At 42.0% G+C, this 18,521-nt stretch overlaps 1 protein-coding gene across 4 annotated transcripts in view; it reads right to left on the bottom strand.

The window, feature by feature from the left end:
- Positions 1-12,840, bottom strand: part of INTS6 (integrator complex subunit 6) — a 110,646-nt gene extending 97,806 nt beyond the window's left edge. For all 4 annotated transcript variants that reach the window (XR_004429054.1, XM_033177652.1, XM_033177651.1 and 1 more), the window contains exons 1-3: positions 11,921-12,840; positions 11,480-11,557; positions 10,537-10,686 (exon numbers count right to left, since the gene is read on the bottom strand). Coding sequence is in view for 3 of the 4 variants with exons in the window: in XM_033177652.1 (XP_033033543.1) it covers positions 10,537-10,686; positions 11,480-11,557; positions 11,921-12,031 (339 nt within the window). In the remaining variant the exon portion in view is untranslated. The remainder of the gene's footprint in view (positions 1-10,536; positions 10,687-11,479; positions 11,558-11,920) is intronic.
- Positions 12,841-18,521: the final 5,681 nt, after the last annotated feature.

The following is an 18,521-nucleotide window of genomic DNA, read 5'->3' as shown; positions in this document are numbered from 1 at the left end:
GCAGGGAGAAAATTTTCCTTAATAAATTTAGTGTAGCCTAAGTATACAGTAAGTCTACAGCAGTGTACGTCCCAGGCCTTCACTTCACTCACCACGAACTCACTCACCCACCCAGAGCAACTGCCAGTGTGCAAGCTACGTTCATGGTAAGTGCCCTATCTAGGTATACCATTTTTTAATCTTTCATACCATATTTCTACTGTATTTGTCAATGTTTATATCTGTTCAGAGACATGAATGCTTACAAGTGTTAAAAACTGCCTACAGAAATCAGTACAGTTACATGCTATACGGGTAGATGTATAGCCTAGGAGAAATGGGTCATACACCATATAGCCTAGGTGTATAGTCGTCTATCCCATCTAGGTTTCTGTAAGTATACTCTATGATGTTCCCACAACAGATATGCCTAATGGTGCAGTTCTCAGAACATATCACCATTGTTAAGCAATAAATGACTATATGATGGGTTATGGAACAACCTTAATTCTGTTTTTGTCAAAAATTTCAGACTAAAAAGCTTTTATCCTGTTAAGTGTTTACCATAATATTGGAGATGATGATCATCATCATAAATGAGCTCCTACCATGTGCCTCGCAGGCACTTTTGCGAGATGATTAACAAATATTACTTCGAATCCTCACAAAATTTAAGGGTTGGTATAATCACAATTCTATTGATGAGAAACTTGATGCTCAGAGAGATTAAGGGACTTTTCAATACAATACAAGCTAGTGAGTGACAGAACCAGGAACAATCAGTTCTAATACAGCAGTTCTTTCCATATCACCATGCTCCTTGTTCTGAAAAAACCAACATTTAAAAAACCTCTAGTACCCCATAATTTCAATTTTTAAAATTCAAATAAGAGAAAATTCATAAAAATGATTAATAGGTTGTGTTACAATAAATTATGTTGTACATCCCTTAATCTTTATCACAATTCCGCAAGATAGGTCTTTTCATTCTATTTGTCTAGTGGGGAAAGTGAGGCTGAGAGGTTATATGACTTGTCAGGTCATGAATGGAATGGAAATTCGTAAGTGGATCTGGTCTTATTTTTCTGAATCTTAAGACATAATGCTTAGAAATTTTCAAAACTACCTAAAGTTAAATGAAAATATGGTAGTTAATTCATTAAAAAAATCTCCAGGCAAAAAGTTATAAATGTAACCCTAATACTGGTTGGCATACAACATTGGAAAAATCGACTAATGAACAAGGTTAATAGCCCTATATTAACTAGCTACACATCAGAAACTTACTAAGAAGCACAAAATCAAAAAGTGCCATTAAATACATATGTATATTATTAGAATCTAGGCCTTAATTACAGTATAAAATCCTGTCAACTATCCCTTATGTCCCCAGGTCTCCCCCCCGCTTTTGTTATTATTTTTGAGACAGAGTCCCACTCTGTCACCCAGGCTGGAGTGCAGTGGCACAATCTTGGCTCACAGCAACCTCCACCTCCTAGGTTCAAGCAACTCTCCTGCCTCAGCCACCTGAGTAGCTCGGATTGCAGGAATGCACCACCATGCCTGGCTAATTTTTGTTTTGGGTAGAGATGGGGTTTCACTATGTTGGCCAGGCTGGTCTTGAACCCCTGGCCTCTAGTGATCCTCCCTCCTCAACCTTCCAAAGTGCTGAGATTACAGGTGTGAGCCACAGGGACAGCCCCTCCTATGTTTTTGACCATGATTTTTTTTTTTTTTTTTTTTGAGATGGAGTTTCGTTCTTGTCGCCCAGGCTGGAGTGCAATGGCACAATCTCAGCTCACTGCAACCTTCACCTCCTGGGTTCAAGCGATTCTCCTGCCTCAGCTTCCTGAGGGCGCCTGTAGCTGGAATTACAGTCACCCGCCACCATGCCTTGCTAATTTTTGTATTTTTAGTAGAGACAGTGTTTCACCACGTTGGCCAGGCTGGTCTCGAACATCTGACCTCAGGTGATCCACCTGCCTCAACCTCCCAAAGTGCTGGGTTTACTAGGCATGAGCCACCGCATCTGGCCATTGATCATGATCTTCACTCTGCATTGTCTCCTAACCTGCAAATGGTTCTGGGTTCTCAGTAAACTTTTATTCTTCAGATGCCACTAAGAAGTCTTCCCTGGTTTATCCCCTAGATCGGGGTCCCCAACCCCCGGACCCTATTAGGAATGGCCAGCAGAGCAGGTGAGCAGTGGGCAAGTGAGCATTACTGTTTGGGCTCTGCCTCCTGTTAGATCAGCAACAGCATCAGATTCTTATAGAAGCACAAACCCTACTGTGAACTGTGCATGCAAGTCTAGGTTATGTGCTCCTATGAGACTCTAATGCCTGATGACCCGAGGTGGAAAAGTTTCATCTGAAACCATCCCAACCACCTCTATCAATCCATCAAAAAACTGTCTTCCACAAAACCAGCCTGGTGCCAAAAAGGCTGGGGACGGCTGCCCTAAATTCATTTACTTTCTGCCAAACAAAGGGAGGAAAGAATCCAACTAAAGTTAATTTTGTAATAGTATTTAGATAGAATGTTACAAGAAAGACTAAATGTAACAGAGACAAAATGAAAAGCGTAACTTTCAAACAAGAACTGAAAGAAATCATACTGCATTATAGAACTATAGACAAAACTGAAGAAAGCAAATCAGATCCACTGGTTATACATTTAAATAAAATGTTATTAAATAATATACAAATCCTTAATAAAATCTGCATAACTGTTCTATGACCAATTACAATTTTTTAAAATATTTCATAAATGTGTAGAAATTAAGCCTCTTAACCTTTCTAGGCCTTTACCTACAAAATGAGGAAAATTGAGTAAACTTCTAAAATAATTTCCATTCTAAAGCCCTATGAAAATAATCATAATAAAACTACTGACAATAATTAAAACTTGTCAGTAGATGCAAATGTTTAATTTTTTTAAGAGTGTGTATTTTAAAATTCACTAAGCTTCACACTTCAGATTTGTGTATTTAAATTTTATCTCAGTAAAAATGTTAGAGAAAGATCAGAAAATACAAACCAAAACAAAATTCTTTTAAAAATTACTATTTTGTTTCAAGTCTGGCAATCATGGCAAACTTTTACAGACTAACAGTAAGACTAAACAAATATAAAGTTCATATGAGGGAATCACTTTTTTAAGCTGAGTACAATGGCAAGAGCCTGCAGTCCCAGCTCCTCCAAAGGCTATAGTGGGAAGACTGCTTGAGCCCAGGAGTTCAAGACCAGCCTGGGTAACAGAGAGAGACTTTGTATCTAAAATTTTTTTAAATTAAAAAGCCCCAAAAAACAAGAAAAGTCCACCAAGACTAATTGTAGAGTATAAATCTGAGTCAAAGTTATTATAGTCAAAAATCATTTTATATATTTGAGAAACATTTCAAATTATAAAATATTATATAATCTCTTTGGAGAAATTTATGACATGAACATGACTAAACAAGACTAAATAATCCTTTTAACTAATTTTGACCACAAATGACCTTAATTCAAAATACATAAGTTCAGTTCTGTCAAATATTAGATTTGTTCCTGAGCTTTTAATTTCCAGCTGTATACAATACATAATTATCGACATTGTCCTATATCTAAAGAAAGTAAAACGCTCTTTAAAGGAGAAGTAGAATCTATTATTTGGTTTTTTTGTTTGTTTTTTTTGTTTTGAGACAGCCTATCGCCCAAGCTGGAGTGCAGTGGCACCATCTCAGCTCACTGCAATCTCCACCTCTGGGGTTCAAGCAATTCTCCAACCAGGAAAGTCCTGAGTAGCTAGGACTACCGGTACATGCTACCACACCCAGCTAATTTTTTTTTTTTTTTTCCAGTAGAGACAGGGTCTCACCACATTGTCTAGGCTGGTCTCAAACTCCTGACTTCAAGTGATCCATTTGCCTTAGCCTCCCAAAGTGCTGGGATTACAGGCGTGAACCATGACACCCGACCTATTTTTGACTTTTGCATTTAAGATTTGTTTCAAACAATTTCTAATTAAGAATGCAACAATGGCCAGGCACGCTGGCTCACGCCTGTAAATCCCAGCCCTTTGGGAGGTTGAGGTGGGTGGATCACCTGATTTCAGGAGTTTGAAACCAGCTTGGCCAACATGGCGAAACCCCGTCTCTGCTAAAAATACATAAAAATAAGCTGGGGGTGGTGGCGGGAGCCTGTAATCCCAGCTACTTAGGAGGCTGAAACAGGAGAATTGCTTGAACCTGGGAGGCAGAGGTTGCAGCGAGCCAAGATTACACCATTGCCGTCCAGCCTGGGCAACAGGAGTGAAACTCCACCTCAAAAAAAAAAAAAGAAGGCAGTAACGTCCTTAGGATAGTTCATTTTTCTTTTCTTTTCTTTTCTTTTTTTTTTTTTTTTTTTTAGTTCATGACTGGAGAATTCTTTCTTTTACAAAACAGATTTAGAGTATAAAATTCTGAAGAAATATTGTAGCAAATGTTTTGAAAGAAAATAAAATCTGGGTTTGGGGATATTCCTTTCCATTTAAATTATAGCACCATTAAATTAATGCTCTATAGGAAATAAATCATATTCATTTTGTACTACTTTGAGCTGTTAAATCTTATTAAAATATCCCTTGATTTACCCAACAGATGTGCTCCTAAAAGCTTCCCTGCAAATCAAACTTGTGTAAATCTCATCTAAAACGCACTAGGGGGAGCTCCCTATTTGAAAGAATCCTAAAGCATGTGCTTTTTTCACATAAGTATTCTTGCAAAAGAGTAACTTTCTGACTTATCTGCTAAATCATTTAAATTGTTTTCATTTAACACTTCTTTAAAAACACCATCCTATGCTTATTAAATGCCACTGAGACAACTTTGGCCAAGTTAAATTACTTTTCTTTCACAGCTGCTTTTCTGGGATATAATACAAAGCTCAAGTCAAAATATACACTTCATGACACTAACAGATTTTTAAAGCAAGTAATAATCAGCTTTAAAGATTTTTATAATTTTAATTTCAAATTTAAAGCTAAAAAAATAGGAAACTAGAGGTAAATATACTAACCTTTTAGGGGAAAAGGATGCTTTTGTCTAGTGAGCACATCCTAATTTTTAAAGTACATTTTAAATATATCATCCCATTTAAATCTCTTATCAATTCTATATTAAAGGTACAATGGCTTCATTATTGCCAACTTGGAATAAGAAGCAGCAGAGGCTCAAAATAGTAATGTGAATGCTCAATGTTACATAATAATTCAATGGCAAGGCCAAGATTGGGATTCCAATTCTCACATTTCCAGCCATTGCTCTTCTTTTACACAATAAAGATGGGGAAAAAACATTTAAGCAAGTTTGACAGGAGAGTGCCCTCTCCACCAACAATAATTATTGAGGTTCAAAAGTTCAGGGATTTGCAGAGACCATTCAACGGGGAAAGGGCAGTCTCTTCAACATATGGTAGTGGAGACCGGATATCCACATGCAAAAGAATGAAGTTGGACCCTTACCTTATATCATATACAAAAATTAATTCAAAATAGATTAAAGACCTAAACAGAAGATCTAAAGCTATAAAACTCTTAAAAGAAAACACAGGAGAAAAGCTTCAGTGACATTGGGTTTAGCAATGATTTTGTGGAAGACACCAAAGGTACACAGGCAATAAAAGTAAAAATACATAAATTGGACCATATAAAAATTAAAAACTTTGTGTATTGAAGAAACAACAGACTGAAAAAGCAAACTACATAATGGGAGAAAATATTTGCAAATCATATATCTGATACGGGATTAATATCCAGAAAATATAAAGAAATCCTAAAACTCAACAACAAAAAACAATTTTAAAATGGGCAAAGGACTTGTCTTCAAAGACGGTGTACAAATGGCCAACAAGCGTATGTTGATGTTTAACATAAATAATTAGGGAAATGTAAATAAAAACCACAGTGAGATACGACCTCACACCCATTAGGATGGCTAATGTCAAAGAAAAATAGAAAATTGTGTTAGTGAAGATATACAGAAAGTGTAACCCTTGTGCACTGTTGGTAGGAATGTAAAATGGTACAACTGCTATGAAAAACAGTATGGTACTTCCTCAAAAAATTTAAAATGGAATTACAATATGATCCAGTAATTTCATTTCAGGGTATATATCCAAAAGAACTAGAAGCAGGATCTCAAAAAGTTATTTACACACACATGTTCATTGCAGCATTATTCACAACAGCCAAGAAGTGGAAGCAACCAAATGACTATCAAGGGATATGTGGACAAGTAAAATGTGGTACATACAATAGAGTATTATTCAGCCTTAAAAAGGATGAAAATCCTGACATGCTAAAATATAAATGAATGTTGAGAACATTATGATAAGTGAAATGAGCCTGTCTAAAAAGGCAAATACTGTACGATTTCACTTAACTGTGATATCCAGAGTAGACAAATTCATAAAAACAGAAATTAGAATAGAGGTTTCCAGGGACTGGGAGTTACTCGACATACAGTTTCAACTTTGCAAGATAAAAAAGTTCTAGATATTGGTTACACAGCAATATGAATATACTTAACACTCTGAATTGCACACTTAAAAATGGTTAAGATGGTAAATTTTGTCAGGTGTTTCTTACCACAATTCTAAAAAAATTTTTAATTAAAGGAATTAAAAAATTTACAAAATACCATTCATCATTGTGTTTCCAGTTTATATTCAACACAGCAGTATTTCAGGTATAGTAATTAACTTACTTTCATTTGAAAAGATGTCTATAGCTTAATAAATATCAAACTCTTATTCATACATTTGTTGATAATCTAAGAGAAACCAAACACCTAAATGGAAATGGAGTTCTCACTACTTCACCTGGCAGCCTTCAAAGCCTGTATTTCACACCATCTATTAAATGGGTACTATTTAGGTAAAGGAAAAAAAAGTAGTATTAGAACTATAACTGTATTATCTCCTAAGTTTACAAAGTAGACCTTTATGCTCAAAAATAAAATTCTTTAAAAATTTTTTCCCCGAGAATCCTTAAATTTGACATTGTCTGAAAGCCACCATTTTTCAATGAGGTAAACATTCACCACAGAAACTCCTGAAAAAATTAAGCACATATTTTATCTCCTTTTAAGATATCTGTCAAGGATTGTCTTCACCGAGGGCACATAGTAGGAAAGGTGCCATTCTAACTCCTGGAACAATTTAATTAGTACTAGTATACTTCAGGTAGCAGGGGTGTGGAGTCAGGTCAGTAACAAAAATGGACTTGCAGGCCAGAGTAAGATTTATCGGCTAATCTTAACTAACCTAACTTACCGAAAAAAAGACAATGTTCAAAATATTGGACTGCGCACTGTGGCTCACGCCTATAATCCTAGCACTCTGGGAGGCCAAGGCAGGCGGATCACCTAAGTTCAGGAGTTCAAGACCAACCTGACCAGAAACCCAGTCTCCACTAAAAATTCAAAATTAACCAGACATGGTGGCTCAAGCCTCTAATCTCAACTGCTCAGGAGGCTGAAGCATGAGAATGACTTGAACCCAGGAGGAGGAGGCTGCGGTGAGCCGAGATCACGCCACTGTACTCCAGTCTCAGCAACAAGAGAGAAACTCTGTCTCAAAAAAAAAAAATGTATATATATATAGATGGAAAACAGGATGACCTGTAACAATATGAAAATTAACACATCTACATATAAAACTTTAATCAGATCTCTCACATTTTATACATTTCCTAATTTTAGATATTAAGGCTGGTTCAGACTTTCAGCAGCTCTCAAAGGATCAGTGTTATTTGAAACTCTGTTGAACACACGTGAAAAAATTATGTATCAAATTTATCTGCAATTACATGCAATTTAATGAAGTACTGCTATAAAGGAAAAGATTGACTAAGGGCTACACATCGTTCCATTACTGTAGCAATATCAGTAAATGGTACTGATTATCAAAATTAAATATTTATAAGAACATCTATAGGCATGGAATTTGTTAGTAGAATATCCAAAGTGCTTGAGGAAAACATTCACTAAGAACCATTCTTTTTTCTCAGCTACTTTAACCTTACTAATGCCCTGCAAATTCTGACAGCATCCTAGCTAATAATTCAAAGATGTTTTATCTGTAGGTATGTTAACTAAGTTAACAACAGGTTTAATAGTCTTGTAATTAGTTATGAAAAATCATATATGTGCATATATGTGGGAGAATGGTGGTTATCTATATAAATATACAAACATATATATATTAACCCACAGACATTTAAGAAAGTAATTCAGAACATTAAAGTTTTTAGATATTCTATAAAATATATATGTTCTATCTTCCACCTAATCTTTTCTCATTTCCTTCAACTACTAACATTACATACAAGTAGTACTGTGAACGCCACAGATCCTAGTATAGAGCAGGAAAGGGGAAATACTTATGTAAAGACATTGAAGTTACAAAATAAAAGTCTTCCACAGAAAACAGGCAGATACAAAGTGCTTTTACAAAGAAAAAAACACATGAACAATATTTAGTATTAAATATTTGAGGCATCCAAAATTCCTAATCATTTATCCTTTTTGTGAACAGAAAACGTGAAATGTTTAAATCAGATAGTTTTATGATGAAAAAAATCTTCTGGAAGAATGTTTTCTTCCTATTAAATACTCTTTACTCAAATGATCATTTTCATTTGAAAACAGTGGCTCATTTTAAGGCTAGCGTCATTTTTAATGTGCCAATTCAAGACATAAGCATTAATATTATGCCTTGCAATCTTTGCTGATTCATCAAAATAAGGGAGAAGCATGATCCCTCCCTGTTATTGAATAAATCCTAACATGCAAAAACATCCCAATCTCCAGGTTTTTCTCTTGGTCAAAGTGGTAACAGCACAGGACCACCTTTCCCTCAAAGTTTTTATAAGCCTTATGGACAAGAACTAAAGTGTTCTCTGGGGGCAGATATCAACTGGGAAAACGAAAATACAGGTTTAAATTATAAATGTCCTCAGCCTCTCCATGACAAGCAGTTTTTCGAAGGAAGCAATCTAAGAAGTATTTGTGCTAGGTAGTAGGAGGTGAATGTGTCCAAATGCCTTGACCACTTATGAAATGTGATGCAGAAAAAGAGGAAACTAATAGTTCTGCCATACACTAACAGCATGACAACCAAATCAAGGTAACCAAATAATGGCAAGTTTTAAATATCTCTTTGAACTCAGAGGTAAGGATGAAAACTTTAAGCAGTAAGACTGTGTTGTGCTACATATCACAAAGAAATATAAAAGAGAAAGAAATCCACTACTATTTTACAGAAACAAACCAAAAAGTTCATTGCAAATCTACCTAAATTACTAAAAGTTGCAAAATAAAAGCAGCAGAGATGGGAAAAACATAAAAGTATTAATGTAGTAAGAAAGTACATATTTACCTAAACGATGGAAGTTCAATTTGGTAAGCTCACTCTGAATTTCAATGTATACTTTAAATGTTATAGGACTAAATTCAGCTATTTCCAAAGATACTTAAGCACTGAAGTTATCCCTAAGAAGCTTAAAATTTCTTAAAACAGAAACAAGTTCATTTCCTTCAATAGGAAGCAAATAAAAGTTGTAGTCACAGAGAGAATTTCCCTGAAATGTATGAAACTCACAAAACTAGGGACTGTGGGACTTGGGAAAAGAACACAACATATACCCAATATATAATTATAGGAATAGTGCTTTTCACTACAACCTAAGAATTGAGCTCCTTGTAAATAATATTCCTTTGTTACATGTAACATTATATGTTGTTCAGTATCTCTTATTTCCAGGGCAAAGATATCATAAAATGTTACAATGGACCACCTTGCATTATTCCTTAGTGAATTGTTGTTGATTTAAAGCTTCTCTCATCCTCAAATAGATGAAAGTAAGTGAAATAAAAGGACCTGTGGGGGGTTAAGAAACGAAGAGTTCTTTCATATTTTCCAGCAGTCTTTTTTGCCAAGGGTTTGGAATTTAAATTAAAACTCTGGGCCTGAAATTTAATCCAGAATTCTTCCTGCAACAGGTAACTGTGTATGCTTCAAAAGGAGAAAACTTAATGTTCTCAGCCAGTGACTGTATTCCAGTGAAAATCTTACCTTTCAGAATAGTTATACAGCATGATCACATTAAAACCTGATGCAACAAACACATTAATTTCCTCTAACATCTTTACTAATATAGAAATGAAGACCACTAACTAGTGTCAGTAAGTCACTACAATAGTTGCACACACAACTTGTGTATGGTGAGGTAGGATGCTTTCCCTTTTAGGTCTTTAGTGAACTTTCAAGGGATTAAAATCAATTTATGTCAAATTTTTAGCAAAAGATTCAGATTCTAATCCTGAATACAAATGCATTTTAAAGGGGGAAAAAATGAGGGATGTAAAACATATATAGTAGGGTAAGAGTTTTGCCTTTGAACAATGTGCATATTCTATTTTAATCTGGAATGTTTTATACTTGCATTTCATGTTATGTAGTTTTTGGATTGGACTGTGTTTTTCCACAAAATGAAAAATCAACTATTTTGCCACCTTATTATTCAACCTACCTGCCCATAGTTGTCTATGCCAGTTACTAATCTATTTAAATTTAATAAATCAAAAGCTGTCCTTAGGGATTGGCCAAGAGTCGTAAGTCCTTCAGCCTGAAGGTTTTTCAGTTCATTCATAAACGTTGCATGGTTTTCTTTCCATCCAGCCTGAAAAGAAAAATGTAAGTTTTTTTTTTTTTTCATTTTTTAAAGCCATGTACACACAGCCGTTATAATCTGACATTCACCAAGTAGCAGCTTCACTTTTGGTTGGTTTGGCTTGGTTAACGTGTTAATACTGTACCACTGCTGAGGAAACTCTCCTCCAAAGGTGGCCCAGGAATAAACCTGCTTCCTCTCTAGGTTTTGGTAGTTAACAACCTTAATACTTTATAACTTCACTGACAAATTTACTACCTAATCTAATACCCAAAATTTGGGTATGAGAACGTACTAGTGGAAGCAGACGGGAGCCAGACTTAGGAAGTTAACCTGCAGCTGTCCCACCGGCCCTCTTAGGACGAATTTAACAAGACCAATCCTAGCAGCCCCGTATTTGGCTCCCGTGCCGGCGGGGCCGATTCCCCTTTAATGCAAACCGGGGCTGTGCGCGGCCGGGCCCGGCTGTCACTCCGGCTAACTTGAATAAATATCCCCCACAGTTCATTGCTGCCGCTCACGCCGCGGAGGGGAAATGTCGGCCATGTTGATCGCAGCGCCGCCGCCGCCGCCGCCGGGCCGGGCCGGGAGGGGACGGCGGTGGCCCCGCGACTCCGCGCCGCGCTAGGACGCTGCCGAGCGGGGGAGGGGGCGGGAGCCCGCAGGGAAGAGACCTCAGCGGCTGGGAGCGCAGCGGGTGGGGGAGGGGAGCATAATGAAGGGTGAATAGGGGGGCGGGGAGGGCGAGCGAGGAAGGAACAGGGAAGGGAAGGGAGGAAAGGGGGAGGGCGAGGGCTGTTACCTTGATAGCATAGGGCGGCTCTTCGAAAGTGACCAGCATATACCTGTCTCCTCTGCTGGCAGGGTCCCGGGCACGGAGCTGCGGGACGGGAGGAGGAACAGGGCGGGCGAGAGGGAAGCACAGAGGCGAGGTTACGAGGCGGAGAAGGGGCGCCCAGCGGCCCCGCCGCCCCCACAGTACCGCACACGCAGCGGCCACCCCTCCACGCCGCCCCCAACACACAGATCGCTCCCCACACACCGCCCGGGGCCGGAACCCGGGCCCCGGCCGAGCCCGGCTTGCAGCGCCCGCCCGCCCGCCCGCGCGGTGGGGGAGGGGGTCCCCGAGCCCGGCAGCTCCCGCAGTCAGGTCCCCGACACCCCCGCCCTGGCCGCCCTCCCCCACCCTGCCGCCCGCGGGCCGCCGGGCCGGGGTCGCCGCCCGGACTCGGTCAGTCGGTACCTTCATGAAGGTCTCTACCGCGCCTTTGGCCGTGTCCAGGTAGGTGGTGCCCAGATGGCTGCGCTGGTTCATAGAGGCAGACGTGTCTATCAGGAACAGTAAGATGGGCATAGTGCTGGCCGGGGAAACCGGGGCCCGAGGTGGTGGAGAAAGAGGAGATGGTAGAGGTGGAGGCGCCGGTGGCGGCGACCGCCGCTACGCGGGGCGGGGGAGCGCGGCCCCCGGGAGGAAAACACCGTCTGGGTCTTTCCTCCGGCTGCGGGGAGTTTCTCCCCCGATAGTTGAGAGGAAACTCCCCAGACCCAGTCCTCCCCGTCGTACCCCCGCCTCCGCCTCCTCCTGCCTGCCTGCCCGCTGGGGCGGGCGCCCAGCCGTCTGTCTGTCGGTCCGTCCCCCCCGCCTCGGGGGTCCCGTCCCCGCTCCCGGCCCCTGTGTGTGTCCCAGCGGGAGACGGGCCTGGCTCCCCACCCCACCCCCGGTACAGGGAGTGGGGACCTGGGAGCTGGCGAAGAGAGGAGTGGGCTGAGGGGAGATTGGCCCTGGGGCTGTTGGGAGAAGTTTCAGGGACTCCCTCCGCACCCCGCCAGTGTCACCACTTTCTCAGCCCCTCTCGCTACTGAAGCGCTTTTCTCTCTCACACTCCGGTTTTAACTCGGGCAGGGGCTGCGGAGGCTCCGCCCCTGACACGTCCTCGAGCCACGTGATACATCGCCTCGCCGTTCTATTGGCTAGTCCCTACCGTCTCATTAGCATATTTAAACAGCTCAGGGGCGGGGGAAGCTTGCAGGCCGGCTCCGGGGACAGTTATTGAGCACGCGCGGAGGCGGGGCGTCGGGTGCGCGCGAGCGGGCGGGCTGGCCGACCCGGAGGCGGGCTTCGGGAAGGGGCGGGGCCGGACCGCGGAAGAACCGCGAGGTGGGGGCGGGGGACGCGTCCGCGCGCGCGCCGGCCGCGGCGGTGAGCCTGCGCGTCAGGGCCGCCGGCCTCTCTTTGGCTGTTGGAGGTGATTGGGGTCGAGAGAAGGGAAAAAGGGGCTGGCGTCAGCGCCCCCTCTGAGGTGGCTGTATTGTGGACGAGTAAGAAGGGCTGAGTAAAGTGGACAAACACCTGGTTAGGAGAAGAGGGCAGGTCCGCAGCCGCCCTCCCGAGGAGGACTCGGGGCCTCGCGGGCGCTGGAGGAGGTTCCTGGGCCTCCTAGGGCCGCCCCGGCGCGGGCGGGCGCGGGCGGGCGCGGGCGGGGGAGGGGAAGTGAGAGGTTGTTTATGACTGGGGACTAATCTCCTCCGCGAGTCACAGCGCTCCCTCTGGGGAGTGCGGTTGAGGGGCTGTCCTCGCCCGGAGCCTCGCTAGCCCTCGGGGGAGCGACGAGAGGTGGAAGTTGGATCCGCAGCGGGCCATGAACTCTGTCGTTGGAGGACCCGCCAAAAAGGAAGCAAACCTTCTTTATCTTTATCCAGCCCCAAATAGGGCCTAGAGGACGATTCACATATCGTTAAATGGTTTGTTACCCGTTTTATTCTCTGGGAAATACAACTGATCCTACCAGAGAAATACCTGTCTCATGCCGTGTTTACCTAGAGCCATAGAATACCTGTTTCAGAGCTAAAGGGGACCTGAGCCCATCGTAATCCATTACCTCGTGTGAAAGCGGAAAAACTGACTTCAGCTTGTCCAGATGGCGCAGAGCATGGGTTTCCCGTAACCCCGCCTGTGTCTTGCCTTCAGCCTTGTCCCAAATGCCGTGGGAGGGAAGGCATTCTCTGTCAAGCTGCTGTCACCTTACCTGAAGTAAGGAGCCCACGCGTGTATGTCCGAGGAAAACAGTTTTCTCAAACACATTAGTTGAAAAACTGAATAAACTACCTTAAATACGAGCTGAGTTAGAGACAGCCCTTGTAAGACTAGGTAGGTATTTATAGGGCCTCTCCCACTAGCCCTGTTTTTCCAGAGTTTGTTCTTTATCCGGAAATTCTTAGTTTGTCTACTGATCGTTTAAAGAAAGGGTTCTATTAACATTGGCACAGAAGAGACACTTTGTGGCACTTTTAAAAAATCTGAGTTTCGTGACTTGGAGTTTTAACTTTAAGATAACTTCTGAAACTTAATTTATAGCAGAGCTATTTGAGTAATATGCTCTTCTATGAGTATGGACAATAGAAGTGTGATATTTTAAAGAGATTTGGACTACAAAATAAGAGCATGGAATACAGGTTTTACAGCCAATACATCCTAAGGATGTACTGTGTATTAGGTGTGGTGCATATAAAAAATAAATAAAATGTGGTCCCTGTATTCAAAGAGCTTATGTTTTCTAGGAAAATACTACATATTACTAGCTACTGCAATGCAGAAAGTTGTTAGACACCAAATCAGAAAAAATAAAAATGTATTGACTTGGGGTGATGCAGGAACATTTTTCAAGGTCGGTATGTTTCCGCTTTGCCTTAAAGTAGTGTTTCTTAAACAGATCATAGATCTGAAGATAAGAATCAGAGTTCTATGGCAAAATACAAGTTATTTTACCAATTATAAAGATAAAATTTTTCTTTCAACGTGATCATTTGCATAATTTTATACAATTGGTCTTTAGTTCTTTATATTTGTGCTTTTCAAACTGGTCTGTGGTCCCCAGCCTACTGAAAACATTCTCCAGGATCATAAGAATTTATTTTAGGAGTCTGTACATTATTCAGGTTTAAGAAACACTGTCTTAAAGGACTGGTTGGAGTTGGATACGGGTAAAGGAAGGGGAAGCTGCTAGTGAAAAGATCTTCCCAACATTGAAAATGTGAAGAAAGGAAGTTAGGACATCATTACTGAGGGCTTCCTGAGGAACAGTGTAGTTACAGCTAGGTTGGAGCATCAGGTACATGTAGAATAGTACAAGATCTAGAAACACAGGTGAGATCTAGACAGTAGAGGGCCTTTATCCCAATCTAAGGAGGTTTTTTTCCCTTATGAATTGGAGGTTTATTTTTCAGTTGGGTTGCTAAGTACAAAGCAATGTTTGAAAGGAATCAAACTAGACTACTGAAGATTAACATGCATTCACAATTACCGTACCTATTATTGCAGTTATTCGAAATCATTTTTCAATGGAGCCATTGTCACAGGATCCTTGGAGTGTCACTTTTCCAGCTGGAAAACTGTCACCTTTGCCCGAGTTTTGGTCAGGCCTGCTGGGCTCATTCTGCCCCCAGGCCCAGCAGGCTGCGCTCTGCTCATACTCCCGGCCTGGATCCCACACCTGCCAAGTGCAAGCCCGGTGCGAAGCAGTGAGGGTTGTGTGAGCAAGCAAGCATGGGGTCCAGCCACTGCGCACAGCTAGGCATGCCAGCTGCAGCAGGGCAGGCAGCTCCAGGGGCTGGCTCCCTGCAAGGCTGTGGCTGGACCAGGTACACTGCAAGCAGCTTCCACAGCTGGCGCCAGGGAATGCAGTGGCACCTGGAAGCTTGGAGATGCCAGGAGCCGCAGAACCCCAAAGAGGGTGTCACAGGGAGCTCCTAGGTCTGGGCTCCCCCAGGGACCACAGCTCTTCTCTCTTCTGTCCTCTCTTTTCTCTCCTCTCTTCTCTCCTTCTTGTATTGCCCGCAACATGGCAAGCAAGGGGCATATTTCAACCCTGTTTGTGTTACACCTCTTTCAGCCGTGCCATTTGGCAGGTCCCGAGTTCTTGTCCCACATCCAGGAAGAATGAGGTATGCGGACAAGTGGAGGGTGAGCAAGGCAAAGAGGTGCTTTGTTGAGCAGCAGAACAGCTCAGAGAAGACCTGAAGGTAATGGGTAGCTTCCTTCTGCAGGCAGGTCATCCCAATAAGTGTCCAGCTGTCAGCAGAGAGGAGACCCACAGTGGGTAGTTCCTCTCAGCAGGCAGGTCGTCCTGTCGTCTGCTCAGCTCACCGCAGAGAGGAAACCCACAGTGGGTAGCTCCTGTCTGTGAGCAGGTCATCCCATTGTCTGTCCAAGTCTGGCTCAGTCCAGGGTTTTTATGGGCTTCTGAGAGGAAGAAGTGTGTGCTGATTGGTCCATGGGTAACCATGGGCAGGCCTGGAGAAAGCACCATAAGTTCTCACTCCTTTGCATGAAACTGGCAGCCTGGCCCCTGGCCTTACTGGGGATCTGCCCCTTTCCGCCCAGGAGCCCGTTTGGCTCCTGCTGCCATTAGCCTGCCATCCACGGTGCCCATGGCGGCCAGGTTGTTCATGCTGAGTGGTACCTACAGGCCCGCACTGAGCTGCCCTTATTCCCCCTCGACTTGCCTCCCTCCTGTGCTCATCAGTGCCCAAAGTCCAGAGGGGACCGAGGCAGCAGGGGGCTTGCGTGTCAATGCTGCCCCAAGCACATACGCACCTGGACAGGTCGTGACAGCAGCCAGGCTCGGTCACAACTTTGCTCTGAAATCAGAGTGGGTGCTGGGAGCAGGGAGAGGCCAGGCAGTGGGAGCAGGCATTTCCCAGCCAGCGGGAGCAGGAGCTTCCTGGTCCCTAAGAGTGCGGAGATGAATGGATCCACTGCCATGACTGGGTGGCTGCAGCTACACCCAGGAGGGCAGGACTCCCAATCTTCCAACTTGGAAGGGGGCAGGGCTTCTGCCTGTTTCTAGCTCTTGCTGGCTCCATGGAGCACCGCGACCCTAGCCATGCCTCCCGGATTGTAGCCAGCGTCAGGGCAGCAGCCACTTCAGACGGGCCACTGCCATTATCACCATCATGGCTCTTTCTTCCCTGACTCGATGGTGTTAGCAGGTTGTCATACTAGGGTCATAAGTGAAAGTATGTAGTAGAGATAGGGTTAGACTCAAAGGTGAGGAAAGCCAAGTCTAGTGAGCCAGCCACAACCAGAACCTATGCTTATGGTGATGACTTCTGAGATCAAAGATTACGTGTCCAGTTCAGAAGTCCAGACGTAGTGGAAGGTGAGGCGCTGAGGCAGAATAGGGAAGAAATGAGGACATACCTAGGCAGCAGTCAAAAACCAGGAAGCATTGACAAGCAGTCCCTAGACAAAGTTGTGAAATAAGCCAAGTTTGTTATTAGTGACTCTGTTTGACTGTTTAGCTGTTGGTGTATGGTGGCTTAAAGCAGTGGTTATTAGCCAAGAAATGCACATCAGCATCACCCATAAGGCTTAAAAAAATAATGTACGAAGTGCCCATCCCCAGAGGAAAGGAATTCGGTAGATTTGAGATAGGCTTTGGTCATTTCATTTTTTTTTTTTTTAAAGTTCTTCAGGTGAATCTTATACATAATTCTGATCAGGAACCGCATGCTTAATGTATAAGAATAATGTATGTACCTGGCATCTACTAGTACTCAGTAAATAACTTTAAAAATTCACAAAACCTTAGCGTTAACTGCATTTTTAAATAGAATTCCTAAAATAAATCTGCACAGTAGAGGGAAAAAAAAATACCCTGGGTGATCACCAATATATTTAACAATGGAGTTGTATCATATGCATATTTATGAATTCAACTATGTTTGGTGAAAAAGAAAAAACCAAGTACTGCTGGAGATTCTCACTCTTCCCTCAGTGAGCTTAGGTCCTGGAGTGAGCAAAAGATGAAAAACATGAATGTCTTCTTCAGTCATCTTCTATCTGTGATTCTAGAAAGATGCTGGTTATATTCAGCCTTATTTTTCTAAAATATGGCCCCCAAATGCAAAACAAGTATTTCACCAGACTCACCTGAAGAAACAGTGAGCTCTTGCAGTGGTAGAGAGAAAACTAGTTAGAGTAGTCTGTGCTACGCCTTGTAATGTTACAGTCTAAAGAATTAGGGAAGATTTTTCTGAGAGGGCCATAGTCAGAATAGGTGTATTGGAGAAAACTTCCTCTTTGCTGCTGTTTTTAAAGGAATGTTTTCTTAATGCTCTTGCTTCAATTTAAAAAGGGAAAGACAAATAATATGAAAACCTTTGAAAGAATGGTGACCCTGGCTTAAATAATAACCTAAATTGTTGAAACGAAGCTATTCTAACAGAATTAAAACTGATGAATTAGATTCATTTGTAAGAGCCAACCAGAGCCCTTTTAAATTATTTTAAACCAATTAAGCAGGGTAACACAGTTTAAAAATAATTATGTGCCAATGACTTGGTTTATGGTATCCAGATGTCCCATCTGAGCAGAATAATCAGATGAACTTAGTGTTCCTCATATGTAACCTAACAGAGTTTCTTTTGGCTGTCTTACTATTTCCTCAGCGCTCTGCTATACTACTCTCTTTGAGATCACATTAGTCAATGATATGGAGAGGTTGAGAACATCAAATAACATATAAAAGTTTTAAGCATAAAAAAATTAGATGTGAAACTATCCAGCCAATGTAATCAGTTAATACATATCTAAGGAAATTTAATTTTGGTCCTACTAATGTTATATCAGCCCTCAAAAGAAAATGCTAGTAGAGATGACTATTAAGAAGAAATTAGATCTTTCCAATGAGTGGTGTTTCACAGTAATAGTTGAAGTCTCAGACAATTCAAGATCAGCCTTGAAAATGGATATATCCAGATTGACAATTAGAATCAAAGTGGAACAGCAGAAGAACATAAACATTGCAGTCATTCTTTCAACCAGTATTAATTCCACACCTAAT

This window comes from Trachypithecus francoisi, unplaced genomic scaffold, assembly GCF_009764315.1.
Source record: "Trachypithecus francoisi isolate TF-2019V2 unplaced genomic scaffold, Tfra_2.0 Lachesis_group18, whole genome shotgun sequence".
NCBI classification, from domain to species: Eukaryota; Metazoa; Chordata; class Mammalia; order Primates; family Cercopithecidae; genus Trachypithecus; species Trachypithecus francoisi.
The sequence above is the reverse complement of the archived record's forward strand: the minus strand, read 5'-3'. Positions and strand labels throughout refer to the sequence as shown.